The 21,832-nt window shown below is 37.3% G+C and overlaps 1 protein-coding gene, 1 long non-coding RNA gene and 2 other non-coding genes across 4 annotated transcripts; 1 reads left to right on the plus strand and 3 right to left on the minus strand.

Moving 5' to 3' along the window:
- Positions 1-460: 460 nt before the first annotated feature.
- LOC141289681 (CTP synthase 1-like) lies at positions 461-18,506 on the plus strand. The gene is made up of 16 exons (XM_073821845.1): positions 461-556; positions 641-757; positions 859-942; positions 4,306-4,386; positions 4,921-5,072; positions 6,666-6,798; positions 10,455-10,543; positions 10,734-10,828; positions 10,911-10,973; positions 11,068-11,111; positions 11,203-11,299; positions 11,394-11,449; positions 14,988-15,084; positions 15,965-16,109; positions 16,300-16,395; positions 18,271-18,506. Exons 1-15 carry the CDS (start codon positions 494-496, stop codon positions 16,382-16,384), a joined length of 1,401 nt encoding a protein of 466 aa, XP_073677946.1. The 5' UTR covers positions 461-493; the 3' UTR covers positions 16,385-16,395; positions 18,271-18,506.
- Positions 18,507-19,210: 704 nt separating this feature from the next.
- LOC141290275 (uncharacterized) lies at positions 19,211-20,832 on the minus strand. The gene is made up of 5 exons (XR_012340083.1): positions 20,736-20,832; positions 20,019-20,106; positions 19,782-19,836; positions 19,527-19,555; positions 19,211-19,350 (listed from the first exon to the last, which is right to left on the minus strand). It is a non-coding gene; the product is annotated as an uncharacterized lncRNA (long non-coding RNA).
- Positions 19,418-19,489, minus strand: LOC141290395 (small nucleolar RNA SNORD99). The gene has a single exon (XR_012340138.1). It is a non-coding gene; the product is annotated as a small nucleolar RNA SNORD99 (small nucleolar RNA).
- Positions 20,474-20,609, minus strand: LOC141290383 (small nucleolar RNA SNORA16B/SNORA16A family). Its single transcript, XR_012340126.1, has one exon. It is a non-coding gene; the product is annotated as a small nucleolar RNA SNORA16B/SNORA16A family (small nucleolar RNA).
- Positions 20,833-21,832: the final 1,000 nt, after the last annotated feature.

The following is a 21,832-nucleotide window of genomic DNA, read 5'->3' on the forward strand; positions in this document are numbered from 1 at the left end:
GTATGCAAATGAGTGCATATTTCATTAAATAATGGCTCATTTGCATTTTTAAACCTAACATTTTAGAAAACTTGTAATAATGTTTGCAACTATCAATGTAATCAATCAACTGAGTAACTGCAGTGTCTCGCCTTAACTAAATTGTAGCTTTTGTGAATTCACATTTATGCTCAATTATGATTTTAACGTAGATCTGATAATGCGTTTCATGGATTCTGGTCCAGGAGATGTGCCACTTCAGGGATATTTTGGCTGGTAACTGGACGCAGGCAAAATGAAATCGAGCATTTTTAAAAATCGAGTAGTCGATTAGAAACGACGAATCGTGACAGCTCTGTAGTGTAGATTGTAAGGATGTAAACAAGTGTGTTTCACATGAATTATGCACACTGTGTTGGAAAGAGAGGTTGGCATGTCTATGTTCTCATGTTTCATTGTATGTCTATTTGTTCCAGTGGTGCCACACATAACTGATGCTATTCAGGAGTGGGTAATGCGTCAAGCTAAAGTTCCTGTGGATGACGACGGCGTTGAGCCCCAGGTCTGCGTCATTGAGGTGAGCAAAGAGCTGGACACTTGCATTGATTGAAATACAGGTTTTAAGAGGTTTCTAATGTCTGCCGTTTGGTTGTGTTTGCAGTTGGGCGGTACGGTTGGAGACATAGAGAGCATGCCTTTCATCGAGGCCTTCAGACAGTTCCAGTTTAAAGTGAAGAGAGAGAATTTCTGCAATATTCACGTCAGCCTGGTGCCGCAGGTCAGGAGTTGTTTGCATTTGCACACAGAGCAGTTCATTAAACCATATGTGATAGACCATATCATGCACATGCAGTAATAATGTGAGTCTGTGATGTCCAGCCCAGCGCTACAGGAGAGCAGAAAACCAAACCCACTCAGAACAGTGTGAGAGAGCTCAGAGGACTGGGGCTGTCACCTGACCTGGTGAGTCAAGCTGCATAGAGCATTTCTGCATGCAATTTCAGTTTTTTGTTTTTCATTTACAGTTAGTGGTGTGCAGTATGACCATTTTTGATCGTAGTATTGTGCCTCTGTCTCAACATACTGTACGACACGACATGCTTTCACTAATAGGACACTGCATTTATTCGTTTTGCAATCACAAAAGTACATTATTTGCATGTGCTTCAAAGTCTTGCTGGTAAAATGTTATTTCGTCCGTGCGCTGTTCTGGCATGCGCTTTATGAGCACGTAAACCTGAAGCTTTTGCTAAAAGCCTGTCAAACTGCGCCTGGTTACTGGACTAAGCTATCTTTGGCGTCTGATTTGCTAATACTGTCAAAACACACAAGGATTACATATAAACACAGTTGGTTATGTCCAAAGTGAAAGTAAACAGTTGAGAGAAAAACGGATGAGCGTCTGTAGACATTAGATGAGTGCAGCTCTTAAAGGAGAAGTCCGGTGTGATATTGACCTAAAGTGTGTTGAATCATGATACCGAGTGTGAACGTGCCTTGCATATCTCATCTCGGTTTGTGTCCTGCTGTCCGAAATCTGGGGTCAGTTAGACGATGCTCACAACAGGTTGTCAATGAGAGTCAACAGGGCATCGGAATAGCCATGTAAATAAATCACTGTTTTGCGCCATTTACGAGGCACAAAGTAGCTCCACACTTCATCGGTAGACTTCCAAGGGCCCTGGCATTTAAAACGAGACATTGAGAACTCAGAAAAAGCACCGGTAGTTCATTTACGAGTAGATTTATACAACCTGTTGTGAGCATCGGCTAACTGACCCCAGATTTCGGACAGCAGGACACAAACCGAGATGAGATATGCAAGGTACGTTCACACTCGGTATCATGATTCAATACACTTTAGGTCAAAATCACACCGGAGTTCTCCTTTAAAGCGACAGAAATGAGCATGCTGCAGATTGTCATTAAAAGGACAGTTTACCCAAAAATGTAGTCACTCACATGTTGTACCAAATTTCTATTCATTTTGTTCTTGTGCTGAACACAAAAAAAAAAGATATTTTGAAGAATGTAGATAACAGTATCACTTTGATATTGGGGAAAAAAATAAATAAAATACTATGGAAGTAACTGGGGACCAGCAACTATTTGGTTACCCACATTGTTCAAAATAAGTTTTACGTTCAAAAATGTCAGAATTGTCATTTTTGGGTGATGGTAGGCTTATAAAACAAAACAAAGGAAAATCACTCACTGCTCTTGACTGAAGAACTTTAATACAGTTACTTTAATAAGAGTCAATGTATAATTTATGTATATGGTGTTTTACTTTTAAATGCTACTGATAACAAACAGTGCTTTAATTTTCAGGTACAGTAGGTGTATTTATATTTGTGACCCTGGACCACAAAACCAGTCATAAGGTTAAATTTGACAAAACTGAGATATATACATCAATAAATAAGCTTTCTATTGATATATGGTTTGTTAGGATAGGACAATATTTGGCTGAGATACATCTATTTGAAAATCTGGAATCTGAGGTTGCAAAAAATCAAAATGCTGAGAAAATTACCTTTAAAGTTGTACAAATTAAGTTCTTAATGCATATTACTAATCAAAAATTACATTTTGATAGGTTTACAGTAGGAATTTTACAAAAAATCTTCATGGAACATGATCTTTACTTAATTTCCTAATGAGTTTTGACATAAAAGAAAAATCAATAATTTTGACCCATACAATGTATTTTTGGCTATTGCTACAAATATACCCCAGCGACTTAAGACTGGTTTTGTGCTCCAGGGTCACATTTGTATATTATGTAGCCTATCTATATTCTTCTTTTTTAATAACAAGGATAAACTAATGACAAAGATTTTTTTTTTTTTTATCTTTGCCCACTTTAGCCTAAATATCTGCCATTCATTTTGGAAGGTTTTGGTTTTAAAATAGGGAAATTAGTTTGGCTGTGCTACTCAGACAACTTGTAAAATAGTAAAACAAACATAACAAAGAGTTGTGATAAAATCGTGATATTTCTGATAAATTAAGGGCTTTGATGTGTTTTAGTATCTGTCAGCTCATTAAAACCTTCGAAGAGAAATTAAATTGATGTATATAATGTAATAAACTGTACTAAAGCATAACAATATTTTCAGATGTTTTGAAAACACACCGTCAGAATGTCTGCTTCTGTGTGATTCGTCCACTACAAATATGTCCAATAGGATTTCGACACCCCAGGTTGCCAGTTGCGGGAAAACACTGTGTTTAAGGCGTGGAAGTCAGCAAATGAACTGGGTCAGAGATTGCAGATTTTACCTGACCTACAAAAACCTCAACATCCATCTACAAAGCAAAGCATCTGCAATCTGGCAACCTGCATGAGCATACAGTCTGAGACAAATAAGTGGGCTTTAAAAACTACTCTGTCCATTATTTTAGAATTTGGACTGCAATGCCCATTTCAACCACTACCTATCAATAAATGACATATTGCACATTTAGATGTCTTAACCATGTTCCCTTTAAGGGGAGACACTGCAGGCACCTGCTTTTTCAGACTAGTGGAAAGAAAACACCCAAAAGACACAAGTGTTTCTTTTATAGCACTTTATCTATTTGTGTCAATAGATTGCAATACAATTAATATTTTTAAATCCCATTTTCTCTACACTGAACCATAAATCTCCACTTCAGTAGCACTAACACACACCAACTTTACAGTTTTATTCCTGTCTATATCCTGAAGGTTTTTACACAGGGATTTGTTCATATATAATTTGCTTGATTATATACAACATTTTATTGACAAAAATGAGATGCCCAAAATCCCCTCTCTAAAAACTTTTGACTCTAATGTGTCAAAAAAATTAAACAAGAATTTTGAAACTGACTTTATCCAGTGTTTAGATTTTTGTACTAGAAATGTATGCAAATTAGCACAGATTTTATTAAATAATGTCTCATTTGCATATTTAAACCTAACATTTTAGAAAACTTGTAATGCAAAAAATGTTTGCAAATATCAATGTAATCAATCAACTGGGTAAGTAAGGTGATAACAACACCTGCAGTGTCTCGCCTTAAAAGCACATCAACAGATATCAAAGGAACATTTTTGTTAGTTTTGAGCAAATAAAAGTTACAGATATTTAGCCTATTCAAATATGTTGATAAAAATCATTGAAACAAAATCCAACCAAGCCATATTCAGCTGTAATGGCGTTCAAATGCATAAAAATATTATTCGAAGTAAAGACGGAGTATGCTGATATTTTTTGTTTATAAAACAGCGAATCATGTCCACATTGATCATGTCGGGCACAGTTTTGAGTGTTCTTTTGTTTTTTTCTCTTGCAGATCATGTGTCGTTGCTCCACTCCACTTGATAACTCTGTTAAAGAGAAGATTTCCATGTTCTGTCATGTGGAACCTGAACAGGTTAGTCTAGATCCTGCTGGACTGAAGATCACCAAGGAGCCTCATAAATACATTTTTTACAAACCTCAGAATAACTGGCATTATAACAGTATCAATAGCATGTTTATCAAGAACATGCTGACAAAAAAAAACATGTAAAGGCACTGATTTCTGCTGAAACTGATCTAAAATATGTCTCAACAGTGGGGTGTCATTCACTAATATTTGCAAGGATTATTTATTGGTTTCTATCTAACCACAGAAGAACTGCTCATGAAAATCAGTAAGCACATATTGTGAATTAACCACATTGTAATACTAACAAATTTGGTGTGTTATGAACAACCATGTGCCCCAAGGTTGATTTGATTAATTTGCATAAAACACCCAAACCATGTGCAAGTAAGGGCTTTCTTTTTATAACTCATTTCTTTTTTTTTATTTTAGTATGGGAGTTATTAATAAATCATGGTTTGAAAACATCCATACACACATTTCATGTTTAAAGTTGTTTGTTAGATGAAATCCAATAACCTCAATTGTTTTTCTCTGCAGGTGATCTGTGTACATGATGTATCATCCATCTACAGAGTGCCACTGCTCTTAGAAGACCAGGGCGTTGTGGGATATTTCTGTCGCAGACTGAATCTGCCCATTGAAAACAGACCCAGGAAAATGCTTGCAAAGTGGAAAGAGATGTCAGACAGGTTAGTACCAGAGATGGCCGCTAGAGTCGCATTTTTATAAACTTCAGACTTGACTTCAGACTCGACCTAAAATGAAAACCCTGAACAGAAACAGTATTTTGTCACATGACCTTGCATGGTTTTTTTTTGTTTTGTTTTTTTTCGGACCTCTGCTTGAGAGAAAATACAGAGGTCGTTGGATCTTAAATTGAGTAACCTGACTTCTATCAAAAAGAAATACTTAATTTATATGGTTTTGTAATATCTGTGTTACATATTTCCTTATGTGTCATGGTAGAAAGGACTTTGCTTACAGAAAAACAATTTTGAACATGGTAATGGATTAAAACATAAGCAACAGACTGGATGGATGTACATTGAAGGAACACTTTTTTTGGAAATAGGCGCATTCTCCAACTCTCCCCGAGTTAATAAGTTGATTTTTTACCGTTTTGAAATCCATTCAGCCGTTCTCCTGTTCTGGTGATATCACTTTTAGCATAGCTTAGCATAGATCATTGAATCCTATGAGACCAATAGCATCGCGTTCAAAAATGACCAACGAGTTTCAATATTTGTATTTTATTTAAAACTTGACTCTTCTGTAGTTATATCGTGTACTAAGACCGGCGGAAAATGTAAAAATGCGATTTTCTAGGCTGATAAGATTAGGAACTACACTCCCATTCCAGCGTAATAGTCAAGGAAGTTTGATGCCGTAATATGGCAGTAATATCACGCAGCACCTGAAATTAGTTCCCAGCTAGGTAACTTCCAATGAGGAACGCTCCCTGTGCATGCAGTTGGTCACGTTGTGCTGCGATGTGCTGCGTGATATTACTGCGCCTGCTTCGGCCATGTTACGGCAGCAAACTTCCTTGACTATTACGCCGGAATGGGAGTGTAGTTCCTAATCTTATCAGCCTAGAAAATCACAGCTTTAAATTTTCCGCCGGTCTTAGTACACAATATAACTACAGAAGAGTCAAGTTGTAATATAGGACAAATACCGAAAATCGCTGGTCATTTTTGAACACGATGCTATTGGTCTCATAGGATTTAATGATCTATGCTAAGCTATGCTAAAAGTGATATTGCCAGAACAGGAGAACGGCTGAATGGATTTCAAAACGGTAAAACTCAACTTATTAACTCAGGGAGAGTTGGAGAATGAGCCCATTTCCAAAAAAAAGTGGAGTGTTACTTCAACCTTTCAATGTAATACCTCTTTAAAAAAAAAAAAACACACAGATTATAGATCATATATTTTGTCTATAGCCTATAAAACATTTTCATAAATAGGAAGATTTCAATACATGAGGATTCTAAATGGGATTTTTTTAGTGAGCCTACAGACTCCCAGTCATTTACTAAAAAAGGCTTGTAAATGACTTGAGACTTGACTCGGACTCCAGGTTAAAGACTTGTGAACATTTCTGGTTAGTACCACTCAAAACTTAGGAATGATTCAGGATCAGTTTATACATTGAGATATATTGAGCTATCATAGATCATGTAGAGAAGGATAATACAGGTCTTTTGAGATTTGTTTGAAATATAAAATAAAGACTGGCAAAGGCTCTTTAAATGTTTTCGTTGTGTTTGAAATGGTAGGTCAGACAGGCTGTTGGAGCAGTGCTCCATTGCTCTGGTGGGGAAATACACCAAGTTCTCCGACTCGTATGCCTCCGTGATCAAAGCCCTGGAACACTCCGCTCTCGCCATCAGCCACAAACTAGAGGTTAAGGTGAGTGAAACCTTTCAGATTGAGATTGAGAAGAATAGATTATCTTTCACCTGTTTAATCCCACCGGTCAAAATAGTGACCATAAAAAAGGTCATTTCTAAAGCTCTAAAAACCTTACTAACTGATGTTTAAGTGCACTTCCTGCAAATATGGAAAAAATAAAGGGTCTCAATTAAATGTGTGCAGTTTCACATGAATAGTGCAAATTGGCACGTGACTAGAGAATTGGCACCTTGAGAAGATAATGGCTGCATCAGAGCTCCAAAACGAAAGGCTAGTAAAGTATGTTAATAAAGATATGACAGATTTTTGCTACACATTATCTGTAAGGTGTCTAGTATTAATATATGTATTCACATATATTCAGTTTTGTTGAGTGTGGTCATAGATTGAGTTATTGTTATGTCAGTGTTCCTATCAATGTTGTATAAAGTTTTTTTTTTTTATGCAAAATAGTAGAATGTGTTCGAAGAGTTCAAAGTAGCTGGGCTAAGATATATAACAATTTTTATGACTGCAGAAATATGTTCATTCAGTGCACACATTGCACTCTCACAATTGTCAGAAACACATCAATCAAATAATTATTGAATATTTCAAAGGGTTACTAATGACACGTCATTTGGATATTTTCATGTCTGGGAACAATTTGGGATTAAACGGTGTAATCGAAAAGTATTAGTTTTCGATTTTGGCTTCAAACGATGATGAAAATACAATAATCAAGAGAAAACGATTATTGCTCCCGATTCCTCCTCCATTCCATTGGTGCACTTTCGCTTCTTAATAAAAGGCCAGTTTCACATGCAAATCAGTTGATCATCGATAGGTTTCAAAAACGAGTAGTCGAGTAATTGGGGGCGGGGTGTGTGTGAGGGGCGGGGCATGGCTGTAATGGACATAATGAAAATATCTTAAGACTGTTAGGAAAATAAATGTTTTTAAAATTAAAATGACGTGAAAACCTTTCTATTAAAACATGAACACATGATTAGAACACTGTTGGATTATGATTATGATGCAGCAGTGTTATTAAAAAAGACATCTAAAAAGGATTAGCTGCCTCAGGTGAAGCTTTAGTGACCTTATGCCAATAAACTGAAGCCTGATCTATGACACATACTATGACATAAATCAGATAAATTAGTATCGTTACAACTTGTATCTGCACAAAACATGCAAATGCCAGTGAACTTAAAGCAATGGTTCGGAGTAGATTTGACTACATTGCTATGCACTCCGAAGCCCATCTAAATGCCCCACGTAAAAGTCCACCTACTACATCAACGTACATGCTTTTCCCAAACCAGGGAAGTGACGTCGACTTTGAGACTAGTAGGTAGGGCTGGGCGATAATTCGATAACGATAATTATCACGATACAGATTTTTTTCGATAAAAGGATAATGACAGTTCGATAAGCGCTCGATAATGTTTACGCACTCTGCTTAACGCAGCGCAGTATATTTACAGCCACAGGGCTCTACAGTGCGACCATTTCACTCGCATTTACGACTAAAAATTAGTACGTGCGACTGTAAAAAAATATTTAGGAGCACCATGTGCGACTGTCCCGATCAGCATATTTGTGTTTGCGCTCAGCGGAGCTTCAAAGGTTTCTACGTGTTTTTGCAACGTTGAGTAATGTATCACAGACAGATCTCACCAATCCTTTCATAAATAAAGTGTAGAGAGAGTGTAAATAAGAGAGTGATTGTGCAGTAAAGAGAGCATCGTTGTTTATAATAGAGCTTTGTGATATGGCGAACTAAGATAAGTGACAGCTTTTAATCATTTTTAAGGGAGTTTGTAAATGACATTGATCTAATGCAGCAGTTAAATAAACAAGAAGTTATTATTAAGTGACTTTGACTGACTACAACACTATTGCCTGATTTGCTTTATTTCGTCCTCAAAAGTAATCTGAAACAAGTCACAACTGCGCGCATCTCCATTCAAACACAGCGGTGTTTCGTTTATGAATGAAACGTGCGTTTTCAATTGAATCTAATGAAATGATTCAATTTCCCATTCATAAAGACAGACACTTGCTTTATTCCCGAATGAACCATCCGTTCAAACGAATCAAAAGAATGATATGATTCAGTAATTAAATCCGTGTCTTGGCGACACCTGTTCAGGGATTTAAATCTTTAATATTTCTGTAATAATTTTATATTTTAATAAACATTAATCCATGATTCTGATTGCACTCATATCACCCCTGAGCCTCATTAAACATGAAAAGGTAAAAACAAAGGTAAAAAGCAAAATTCCCCTGTAAATCACTTTGAGGAGTCTAATATCACCTAGTAATAGGAAGGCTAATGTTTTATCAGAGTTTTGATTATTGTTTAGAATGTGCTCCTAAAATTTTACACAAGTGCTCCTAGCAAGAAAAGAAAGCGTACAGCCCTGAGCCATTATTTTTTTTTTAATTATATTGTCAGACAGCTAAAACATTTTACAAAATGTGTTAAATCAGCCGCACAAAGGGATAGGCACGCTGAAAAGATGAGTCTATTCTTACATTTTTGTTGAATGATAAATATACTTAAAAATCACTTAAACTCTGCATTTACAGTCAGAGCCATGTTACAAGTGCTGTATCATATTACAGTTCTTATTTTTTTTTTATAAAAACATTTTATATATTCCATTAATATTAATAAGATTGTATTTATAGATAATATTGTAGATTTGACATTTATCTTGATAATTATCGATATCAACTGATATAAAAAATTTTTTTGCCATATCGCCCAGCCCTACTAGTAGGGATCAGGTAACAGGTGTTTTTAAAACACTCATGGTGGACTTACAAATCTTCCAATGCAGTTTTTTGTGAGTACATACCCTATTTACACTACTGTAGAAGTTTGGTAAGATTACGTGCACGTTTAGTGGTGCAATTTACGAGATACATCAGATGTACCATGTACGGCTGTAGCAAGCCATTCGACAAGCTCATTCAAAAAACTTCGGATGGGGTATTTAGATGGGCTTCGGAGTGCATAGCAATGTAGTCAAATCTACTCCGAACCATCGCTTTGCACAAAGTTGTCATTACAAATATTTATGGCAGATTTGTGCTATATTTTCATCTGTATCATTTAGTGATTCCATAAATCGCCTGCACGTTTTCGAAGCCATACGAATTGAATTGTGCCGATTGTTGAACAAATATGATGAAAAAAGTATTGCTGCATTATTATAACATCCATATTTATTTTATTTTTTATTTTTTAAAAGAAAGAAACATCTAAAAGCAGTATGACCGTCTCAAGTAACTCAGTCAATATCTGGCATTGCATTGAAGCATAAAACTAATCACTGGTATGCAGTGCATTCAGCATGTAATAAATGTTAATATCCCAACGCATCCTAATAGATTAGGCAGGTATGCATGTAGCTAACTTAGACATCACTACATGACTTCGAAGCTATGCAAATCTTTCTTCTCACGTTGATATTTTGGACTGCATGCTAAACAGTCAGAGCTCAGGGTGTCGCCCAAAGTGTGCTACAACCGATCAGGAAAAAATAAATATATTTTTTCCTATCGTCACGACCAAATACTTGAGAACTTAATCGCTGTTGCACATCCCTAATTTGAATGAGCTAATCTTTATCTCCAATTCTTATTTCTTTCTCTAGTATGTAGACTCTGCAGATTTGGAGGTCAGTACGCTACAGGAAGAGCCTGTGAAGTACCATGAGGCCTGGCAGAAACTCTGCAGCGCGGAGTGAGTAATAATTCACGCTCTGTTTAATTATGCCTAAAATATACATGGCTGATTTCATGCATTTTAATTAGTAAAAATTCCTTAATGGTGGTCTTTTATTGAGGAGGAATTGGATACAATCTGCACACAGTATCAGTTTTCGCCTGTTATCCTGATGTAGTTTTCTAATATAATTGCTGTGGTCTCTCAGCGGTATTTTAGTACCTGGAGGTTTTGGAGTACGAGGGACAGAGGGCAAGATACAAGCCATTAACTGGGCTAGAAAACAGAAGAAGCCTTTCCTGGGTAGGACCTCATTAAAATTCATTAAAACGAAACGTCCTGCAGTGCCTGTGAATGTAACCCATTTGTGCCGTTCATCTTTCAGGTGTGTGTTTGGGGATGCAGCTCGCTGTTTGTGAATTTGCTAGGAACATGTTGGATTGGAAAGGTAAAATCTTCATTCGCCCAAAAAGGAAAAAAAAAAAAAGAACTGAATGTTTACAAAGCAGCACTGAACAACATGTGACTCCTGTTTTTCCTAGATGCTAACTCCACAGAATTTGACCCAGAAACTAAGCATCCTGTGGTGAGTATTGGATTTAGTTTAAATGTGTTTTAAACAGAAGCAAATGGAGCAGATGTAATGATTAGCCCGTGTTTGATTGGTCATCTCTCAGGTGATTGACATGCCAGAGCACAATCCAGGGCAGATGGGCGGAACCATGAGGCTGGGGAAAAGGAGAACCATTTTCAAAAGCAAAAACAGCATACTTAGTAAGTACTTTTGAAATATTATACCAATAGACATATGTAATAGAGAACTAGAATTATGTAAATGTATGAAATGTTTGCTTTCTCTTTCTTACAGGAAAACTTTACGGAGATGTAGATTATGTAGAGGAAAGACACAGGCATCGCTTTGAGGTACATTATCTACAATTTATATGACAGTATGTGTAAAATGTACTACTAAAAGAACTGAGATATACCTGACCCAAATCACTTCTTACCTGAACCCAACGTGACAGACCCGATGAAATTAGACGCTAGTCCGACCCAACACGATGGCATTTACACTGTCACACAGTACACCACTGACATTTCAGCAACCGTTTCAGTATATCATCTCAAGGGACAATACTATAGAAATGAAACTTAGATATATTTTAGAGAAGTCAATGTGCAGCTTGTATAGCAGTATAGATTTACTGTCCTCTGAAAATAACTCAACATACAGCCATTATTGTCAAAATAGCTGGCGACAAAAGTGAGTACACCCTAAGTGGACTTGTCCAAATTGTCAATATATTGTGTTAGCACCATTGTTATCTGGCTCTGCCTCAATCATCCTGGGCGTGTAATTGACCAGAGCTGCTCAGGTTGTTGCTGGGATCCTCTTCCACTCCTCATGGAGCTGCTGGACGTTAGACACATGGTGCTTCTCCACCTTACACTTGAGGATGCCCCACAGGTGCTTAACAGGGTTCAGGTCTGAAGACATACTTGGCCACACCATCACCTTCACCTTCAGCTTCCACAGCAAGGCAGTTATCATCTTGGTGGTGTGTTTGGGGTCGTTATCATGTTGGAAAACTGCCGTTCGGCCTAGTTTCTGGAGGGAAGGAATCATGTTCTGCTTCAGAATGTACACTACATAATGTAATCCATGTTTCCCTCAATGAACTGCAGCTCCTCAGTACCAGCGGCACTCATGCAGCCCCAGACCATGATGCTACCACCACCATGCGACTGTAGACAAGGCATATTTTTCTTGGTACTCCTCACCAGGGCATCGCCACACATGCAAACCAACTTGTTGCAGTGTGCGGCGTATGGTCTGAGCACTGACAAGCTGACCTTCTACTTCTGCAACCTTTAAAGCAATACTTTCAGGCACTCATGCATCTGTTTTTGAAGCCAGATTTTGCACCTGACGCACAGAACGAGTGCTCAACTTCGATGATCAATACTTGCAAGGCCTGTTCTGAATGGATCCCATCTTGGAAAACCTCTGTATGACTCTGACCACTGCAGTGTAACTCGGTTTCAGGGTGTTACTGAACCTCTAATAGCCTTGGCCATCTTTGTGGAGAGCAACAATTCTAATTCTCAAATCCTCAGAGAGTTGTTTGCCATGAGATGCCATGTTGAACATCCAGTGGTCAGTATGAGAGAATTGTACTTAGAGCACCTAATTTTAACTGCTCTAATACAAGATACACAACTTTGTATGGTCCTGTCAAGCAGACAAAAACATAAACATGATGAATAGGACATGTGGCTTTGCATGGCTAAACAACATACTGCAGTTATCACTTAGGGTGTACTCACTTTTGTTGCCAGCTATTTTGACAGTAAGTGCTGTATTCTAAAATATATCCAAGTTTCATTTCTATAGTATTGTCCCTTAAGAAGATTTGCTGAAATGTGAGGGGTGTACATACTTTTGTGACATACTGTAGGCTATTTTCAAACCCGAATATAAACAGCATTGACGTGCACAGCCTGCAGCCCCACAGTCTGTCAGGGAACAAAATGGTGTCCTGCTGACTGATTTGGCCACTGCTCTAGTACTTTTATTTATTTATTTACTTATTTTTACTGCATATTTTTGCCTGTTTGATGGATACATGCTATTTCTGAGTTTGGCTTCCAATTGTGACCAGAGGATTTGAAAAATAAACATGATGATAAAATTTCATCGACAGCCTAATCATGTCTACAACGTTCAGATGTAAGTGGACCCTTGAAGACCTCTAGTTGGTCCTATAATCTAATATCTTGTTTATAATTGGACTGATAACTCAAACTGGAAAGCCTTGATGTAAACCCATCAGTTGATCCAACTGGAATGAACCTTAAATGATCTGATCAACAGGAGAACGTTAAACATGTAAATGCTTAAATCAGACTATTTTATCAGGTAAATTCCTGAATACCATGCACTCAGGCACCGTACCATGAAACATGTTGACACATATTTTATGTAATATGAACGTGCGGAAAAAAATATACAGTCGTGGCCAAAAGTTTTGAGAATGACAAATATTAGTTTTCACAAAGTTTGCTGCTAAACTGCTTTTAGATCTTTGTTTCAGTTGTTTCTGTGATGTACTGAAATATAATTACAAGCACTTCATACGTTTCAAAGGCTTTTATCGACAATTACATGACATTTATGCAAAGAGTCAGCATTTGCAGTGTTGGCCCTTCTTTTTCAGGACCTCTGCAATTCGACTGGGCATGCTCTCAATCAACTTCTGGGCCAAATCCTGACTGATAGCAACCCATTCTTTCATAATCACTTCTTGGAGTTTGTCAGAATTAGTGGGTTTTTGTTTGTCCGCCCGCCTCTTGAGGATTGACCACAAGTTTTAAGATCTGGGGAGTTTCCAGGCCATGGACCCAAAATGTCAACGTTTTGGTCCCCGAGCCACTTAGTTATCACCTTTGCCTTATGGCACGGTGCTCCATCGTGCTGGAAAATGCATTGTTCTTCACCAAACTGTTGTTTGATTGTTGGAAGAAGTTGCTGTTGGAGGGTGTTTTGGTACCATTCTTTATTCATGCCTGTGTTTTTGGGCAAAATTGTGAGTGAGCCCACTCCCTTGGATGAGAAGCAACCCCACACATGAATGGTCTCAGGATGCTTTACTGTTGGCATGACACAGGACTGATGGTAGCGCTCACCTTTTCTTCTCCGGACAAGACTTTTTCCAGATGCCCCAAACAATCGGAAAGAGGCTTCATCGGAGAATATGACTTTGCCCCAGTCCTCAGCAGTCCATTCGCCATACTTTTTGCAGAAGATCAATCTGTCCCTGATGGTTTTTTTTTTTTTTTTTGGAGAGAAGTGGCTGCCCTTCTTGACACCAGGCCATCTTCCAAAAGTCTTGGCCTCACTGTGCGTTCAGATGCGCTCACACCTGCCTGCTGCCATTCCTGAGCAAGCTCTGCACTGGTGGCACTCCGATCCCGCAGCTGAATCCTCTTTAGGAGACCATCCTGGCGCTTGCTGGACTTTCTTGGACGCCCTGAAGCCTTCTTAACAATGCAGTGGAAAGTTTTTTTCGGGATTAAGTTAATTTTCGTGGCAAAGAAGGACTATGCAATTCATCTGATCACTCTTCATAACATTCTGGAGTATATGCAAATTGCTATTATAAAAACTTGAGCAGCAACTTTTCCAATTTCCAATATTTATGTAATTCTCAAAACTTTTGGCCACGACTGTATATACATTTTTAGATATATCAAGGCAAAGTTTTGTTCACAATACATGTATTGCACATGCAAGCTGATAAATAAATTGCAGAATTTGAAACTTGAATTGAAATCGATTCATTTTGACTGATGAAAATTAGTCCATGTAAACTTACTTGTTACTTGTATTTGCATTTTTTTTTTTTTTTTAAGGTGTAGTAGCATGCATGAACCAATATTATTTCTTCTGTATGTGCAGGTGAACCCAGAGCTGAAGCAGCATTTTGAGGACAAAGGCTTTCATTTTGTGGGTCAGGATGTGGAGGGTGAGAGAATGGAGGTCATAGAGCTGGACGGTACGTGAGGGGAAACTCTCATACAAAATTCATTAAAATTCACACTGTTTTGAAAGCATATTTGCCACTTTTAAACATTTTATATGTGCTGATTTAAGAATAGTGTAATCACTTATTAACATTCTTTAGGGATGCACCGAAATTAAAATTCTTGATTCTGATTACCAAACATGATTTTTCATCTTTTTCCTCATAAATAGCCAACATTTATTTTATTTTTTTTAGTTTTGTCTTGCTTTTCAAAGAAAAAAAAATCAATTACAAAACAATTAAAAATATTTACTTATCACTGAACATTTTTAACATTCTAGTAGACATTCTAGCCTACCAACAAACCACAATTTCACTTAAAATTAACAAGTTAGTAAAATATTATTCTCTGACCATTTTCTTGAATCACTCATGTGTTTTTGATGTACAAATTAATGCAGCCTAGCTGAGCAAAGGAGAACGTTATAATAAATGTATTAATAGAGCTGTTGTAATGATTGTCGTTGTTTTCGTCTGTTTAACGGAACAAGAGTCAAATTACAATATTTATGAATGTTGACTTATTTTGGCGTAAACCCGCAAGAAGACCTCAGTACTACTTTTTGCTGACAGCAGCAGATTTATGAATGATTCTCATTACAAACATTGTTATATTGAGTATCTTTTTAAACCCTTGTCATAACCATTCGTTTTGTGCACAGGGATACCATTGGGTTGGAGCTGTACAGTCAAAGCACCTTTATTTATATAGTGCTTCATACAATAGAGATTGTGTCAAAGCAGCTTTAGTGTTAAACAGGAAATAATGCTTTAATGGTATAGACAACACTATGATATTTATGTCTACTTCATTCTCCTGACAATCCTTTTGTTGTTGTTGTTGTTGCAGATCACCCATATTTTGTTGGTGTCCAGTATCACCCTGAATTCACATCCAGACCCATTAAACCGTCTCCTCCGTACTTCGGCCTGCTGTTGGCCGCTGCCGGGAGGCTTCCAGGTTATCTTCAGAAAGGCTGTCGGCTCTCACCACGGTACGGACTGATGTTCCCCGACGAGCACAATTTCTCTCACCCTTTGTCATCCAGAGATGTGTCCTAATAAAAACGGCCTCCACTTGGAGACAAACCTTCTTCAAGTTGCAGATTATTTAGCGTTATTATAACAGCCATCAGAACTCTTGAACAAGCTTTGCATGACAAAAGAGTTCTTCTTTATTCACAGTGAAACATACAGTGACCGGAGTGGCAGCAGTTCTCCAGACTCGGAGATTGCAGACTTTAAACTACGTTCACTTGCTCAGGAATGAAGAGGTTAAGGGTATGTTGCAACATTGTCTACGTTTACATGGACACCAGAAATCGAATTGATGACCTTATTATTCTGAATAAGACTGTATTATGATTAAGGTGTTTACATGAGTTGCTTTAGAATATTCCCGTTTTAATAAAAAAAAAAAAGTACATGGATCGATTAAAATGTACAGATAATGTACTCACCCCCTTGTCATCCAAGAGGTTCATGTCTTTCTTTCTTCAGTCGTATGGAAATTGTTTTTTGTGGAAATCATCTCCATATAATGGACTTCTATGGTGCCCCCGAGTTTGAACTTCCAAAATGCAGCTTCGAAGGGCTCTAAACGATCACAGCCGAGGAAAGAAGGGTCTTATCTAGCGAAACGATGGGTTATTTAAAAAAAATAAATACAATTTATGTACTTTTTAACCTCAAATGCTCATCTTGTCTAGCTCTGTGTCGAGAATGAAAAGTATATCAATTGTAAACGCATTTCTTTTCAAAAACGGTTAATCGTTTCGCTAAATAAGATCCTTCTTCCTCAGCTGGGATCGTTTAGAGCCCTTCGAAGCTGCATTTAAACTGCATTTTGGAAGTTCAAACTCAGGGTCACCATAGAAGTCCATTATATGGAGAGAAATCCTGAAGAAATCCTGAAATGTTTTTCTCAAAAAACAATTTCTTTACGACTGAAGAAAGAAAGAAAGGGGGTGAGTACATTATCTGTACATTTATGTTCTGAAAGTAAACTACTCCTTTAATGACACACGACATTACGTCCACATGCGACGCTATCTGATGTTCCCTCCAGAATTTCACGTATCATACACTTTTGGGTGTTTCATTTTTAATTTTACGAAAGCTTCAAGTGCAGTTAATTATTTGTCTTTCTATATTTGCATCATCGTTTCCCACTTGGACCAAACCAGGGCTCTGGATTGTGACACAAATGGTCGGATATGCAACAATTTTGTGAGAATGTATGAGCTCCAAAGTGTCTTCTCCATACAGCGTGCATTTCAGAAAGCCAGTTTATTTTTACTTTTTTTTTCTTTTCTTTTTTTAAATGTATTTATTTGATTCCTTAATGTTTGCTGAACATCCTGTAATTTATTAGTCGGTATATAATACAGCACGTGATGTAGGCCATGCCTCGACTTATTTGTTTTTGTTAATAAATGCTATGTAGGCTAGTTTGTCATTGTTTTATTTTTGTTGTGCTTTTTAATTAAAAATAACTAATCTATCTTTTCGAAATCTTAAATTTGATAGGTGTGCCTATAGATTTAGGCAAAACTATGATCCAGAATTCGAAAGTAAAAGGTAAAGGCCTCATAAGCCTTTCCAAAATTGGAATTCCTATTCACAAAATTAAAATCACCAATAATACTGATGAAACAACGAGCTGAATGTTAACTACATGTTACCATATAACTGTAAACTATGATAAAAGGAAAACTATTCATCAGCAATGAGCATTGATTAACCCAAAGTTGTAGCAAAAAAAAGAAAATGAAACCAAAGCATATGCTCGTGCGACCAGTAGGAAGAATTAGTTTAAATGTGACTACTTGCGTGAAGCCATGCTCTTTTGTTTGCTGTCAAACGGTTGACCACTGCTGTGTGTGTATCCTGTCACGAATTGTGGCAAAAAGTCCTACACAATGGGAATAGTGTGATTTAAGGTCTATACTGAACTTTGATTGAAATAGGAATACTCCACGTCTTAATTCGATTTGTGTTACTTTGAGTATGACTTTAGCTGGATTAAAGTAATAAATCAGTTGACATGGTGCATTCTTAATCGTGTTAATATCGGAATATTGTTGTCCATGTAAACGGTATACAGTATGATTTCCAAACAAGATTTAGTTTTATACTTGTTCTCGTTTCTTTCAGGACCTGCTTTCCGAAAAGGATGCGCATTGAAATGCAGTTTTGAAACGGTCCAGTTGAAGTGTAAACCGGATTGGACATGAAGACGGGCAGCTTCATTCATGTTAATGTCACTTTCTGTTGTATATGCATGTGATGTTGCCAATTAAACTTGTGTAAACTTGCTTTGGCCAACTGTTATGCGACAGCTAGAGGACATCAGTTTTCTTAAAGTGATTTTATAAAGATTTGTATTTTCACTATGACTCAACCTTATTACTTATTTTTGAACATCAATGGGAAAAAAAATGGCAAAATTGTTTTATATTCATGGATGCTTTGGAATAAAGACCTAAGGTTGGACATTTGGCAGATTACAGCAGAAGTGGAATCAACAAAATATTGAACTTTAAATGTACTGTTTTTCTAAAGATCTTAATCCAAAACTGCTATGTGTTGCAATTTTGAAGTTGATTAAAATCTCAATGGAAGCCTTGGTTATTATTTAGGGCATTACACATACAGCCACTGGATGCCATTAAACCTCCATTCACTTTAATGTTTAGTCAATTCTAAGTTTTTTTTTAAAAATCTACTCTATCAAGCTTTAAAACCACAATGTATGATTACTAAAATATAGAGAAAAATGACATTGTGGGCAGGTGACAAGGGTTGACTGACAGTTGTACTTTTTGCAAAATGTAAATAAAGTCACAGGTACTTTGAACAGTAGTCTTAGCAAAATGTTTTGCATAAAGCCAAGGAGTGTTCCATGACACTATTTTTAAAGATCCTTTTTACCAAGTCCATTTTATTGAAATTAAAAAACCTGGTTGTTTATTAGTAAATATAGAATAGTCATGCAGAATGTGCTTTATCCCTAATCCTACTAGTGTTAATAAGCAGCAAATTAGGAGTTACAAGTTATAGTTAAAAATGGGATATTAAAATAAACTGACAAAAGTAACAATGCAAAGCATCTTTATTTTGATTACATACAAGGACAAACTCAGAAACAGAAGACCAAGCGACACTTTAAAGTAAGATAGGACTTGCACCGCTCATGCAACAACTTAAACATGCTGCTCAGGATCTGCTGAAAACCTAGAATAAAAAAACAAAAACAAAGCATAAGCCATGACAGACAGCACAGAAACCGCAGATCGACTAGAACTGATCTCAGTCCCATATCCGCAAGTTTCATCCAGCAGTCACCATTAAAAGGTTGTCATCCTTGATCAGGAATCATTTCATTTTATTAAAAGCCAATAGACACATACCTTCATCTGCTCCACCGGGTCCTCAGCACCTTTCAAGAGAAAAACCATTAACAGAGGGCACAGAAATAAAATCACACAAGACTAATTCAGCAAAAGTGTCGAGTGTTGGACAGTCGAGTGACCGACGCAGACATTGGGAGAGTGGCCAGTCAAAGCCTGCCCGTTAATCTAGCACGTCGTTGGAAAACCTAGTGCACATAAACAGCACAGGCTCTCTAGAAACGTGCAAAGGGATATTAAAAACGCTGATCTTACCAGTGCACGGACCCACACAACAACAGGTGACTTCTCGCTGGCAAAACTGCACCATCTGATGAAAAAAGAAACATTAATGCTAAAAAGCTCAAGTTGAAAACCATAAACAATGATACCAGTTAAAAATGGGCTCAGGAGCGTATCTTGTAGGTCTCATTATAGAGTAACTCTCTCAGAGAGGGCAAGTTGTGTCATCACAGCCAGTATAAAAACAAAAAACCTACAAGAGAAACCCACCTTTTAGAGAAGGCTCACGCAGACCATCTCAAAGGAGAACGTTGAAGACAACAGGATTCATCCTCAATTCACTTTTGCATCATCCAACCTGCATGAAAGAAAAAGGTCAAGAAGGGCTACTTCAAGTAGGACACACTCGTATGGCAAGCCATTTTAGACTAAAACACCCCAAGCGTTACTCATCGTAAATGCATTACTACGAACAATTAAATGAACTCTAGAACTCAGTTTTTACTAGTAACAATGACAATTAGAGAGCTATACAAATGGAGTTTTACTAGTCATGTCTCCATTGACTTTCCATCATTTTATTATTAGAGAGCCCTTTAGTATTGTCACTAGAAATTGAATTACAGAACCCTTTAGAATTGTTACTAGTAAGAATTGGAGAGCCCTTTAATGTTCTAGTATATTTTAGGCTTAAACGGTTTGTCATACACGTGAAGAAATGTTTGGGTTGTCTTTTACCTTAATGTTGCTAAGTCAGCTACAGCTAAACTGCACAGCGACCGTCGGTAAAAGTGTTGCTTTCGGCCCCGTTTTGACCGTAACCGTTACAGAGGAACGGAGACGACTTCGATCAGGGCCGTTGATTGCGGCTTCACAACCGTTATGTATTTAATATGCACGTAAACGTGCGCTTGCACATATTTATTAACCATTAAACAACTCGTAAGTCTGCACGTGTAAGTTACATAGATGAAGTTGAATCAATACCTCTGCAGGACTGGCTGCGGTAGAACCACGTGGTGATCCCAAACTTATTTCGACAAACACCTGAAAAGCAGAAGAAAAAATAAATCGGGGGACCTTCGTTAAAGTCACAGTAGAAACAATAAATTGCAAATTGAACTCATTTCCACGTTTCTTTAGATTTAAAAACAGCCTAAACGCATGGAATAAACAAAACGTAACGTTAGACAAATAAGTTAGCCTAAAGTGGCGCCGCTTTGGAAACTTCTCTGTTAGCAACATTGCATTCATTCACAAAACAAAAAACAGCTTTCCACAGCTTTATGAAAGTCTAACGTTACAAATAAACTGGAAGGCCGTTTCTTTCGAGCCCAACCGCGATTGTTACACCCTTCATTCACATCCCGCGTTAAACGACAAAAAACACAAACAAACTAACTATATATTACAACTAGTTATTAAATTAAATTCACGGACTCTGGTGATTCTTCAAGACCAAATAAACTCACCTCCATTCTTTGGGAGCGCGGGCTGAAAGAGAAAGATGAGGATGTGACGCGTTCTTTTATACAGCGAAGCGCAACGCTGATTGGTGGACGGGATCATCGCTGATTGGTTAAATGTATTGGCTGGGTCGCAACGCTTGATGGGATTTGTAGTTCTGAGATTTTTCGGACATCTGAGATCAGAGGAGCCATTGCTGTTGCAGATTAAATATTACACAGATAACATTAAATAATTTTTTTTACCAGGTTACATGTTGATTATTAGTAACTTTAACCCCTTTTTCTTAACATCTCTGCCATTAGTCGCGCATATCCGCCATGCTTGTAGTTTTTTTTTTTTAACGCGTTCTATTCTGTTTGTAGTTCTGGACCAAATCCTTTGCCAAAGCAAAATGGATTGTGGGCAATATTAGCCATTAGAGTGTGCAAAATTCGACCTGAAATAGTAGACCATCTGGGGACTTTTGCATACTCTTTTCAGCATACTATGCTTTGGGACACACTTATTGTAATCTCTCATACTATTTAGGACAGATGGTAGGCTAACATTGGGACGCAGGGTATATTGCAAAAATCAGTTGTAAATACCCTGCTGAAAAAAACAGCTAAAACCAG

This window comes from Garra rufa, chromosome 17, assembly GCF_049309525.1.
Source record: "Garra rufa chromosome 17, GarRuf1.0, whole genome shotgun sequence".
Taxonomy (NCBI): Eukaryota; Metazoa; Chordata; class Actinopteri; order Cypriniformes; family Cyprinidae; genus Garra; species Garra rufa.

Excerpts from the sequence above, each read along its gene's own strand:
- LOC141289681 (XM_073821845.1), top strand. The coding sequence starts at position 494 with ATGCGTCAAGCTAAAGTTCCTGTGGATGACGACGGCGTTGAGCCCCAG. Across the intron at positions 557-640 it reads CCCAGGTCTGCGTCATTGAG|TTGGGCGGTACGGTTGGAGA; the intron begins GTGAGCAAAGAG and ends TTGTGTTTGCAG. Across the intron at positions 5,073-6,665 it reads TGGAAAGAGATGTCAGACAG|GTCAGACAGGCTGTTGGAGC; the intron begins GTTAGTACCAGA and ends TTGAAATGGTAG.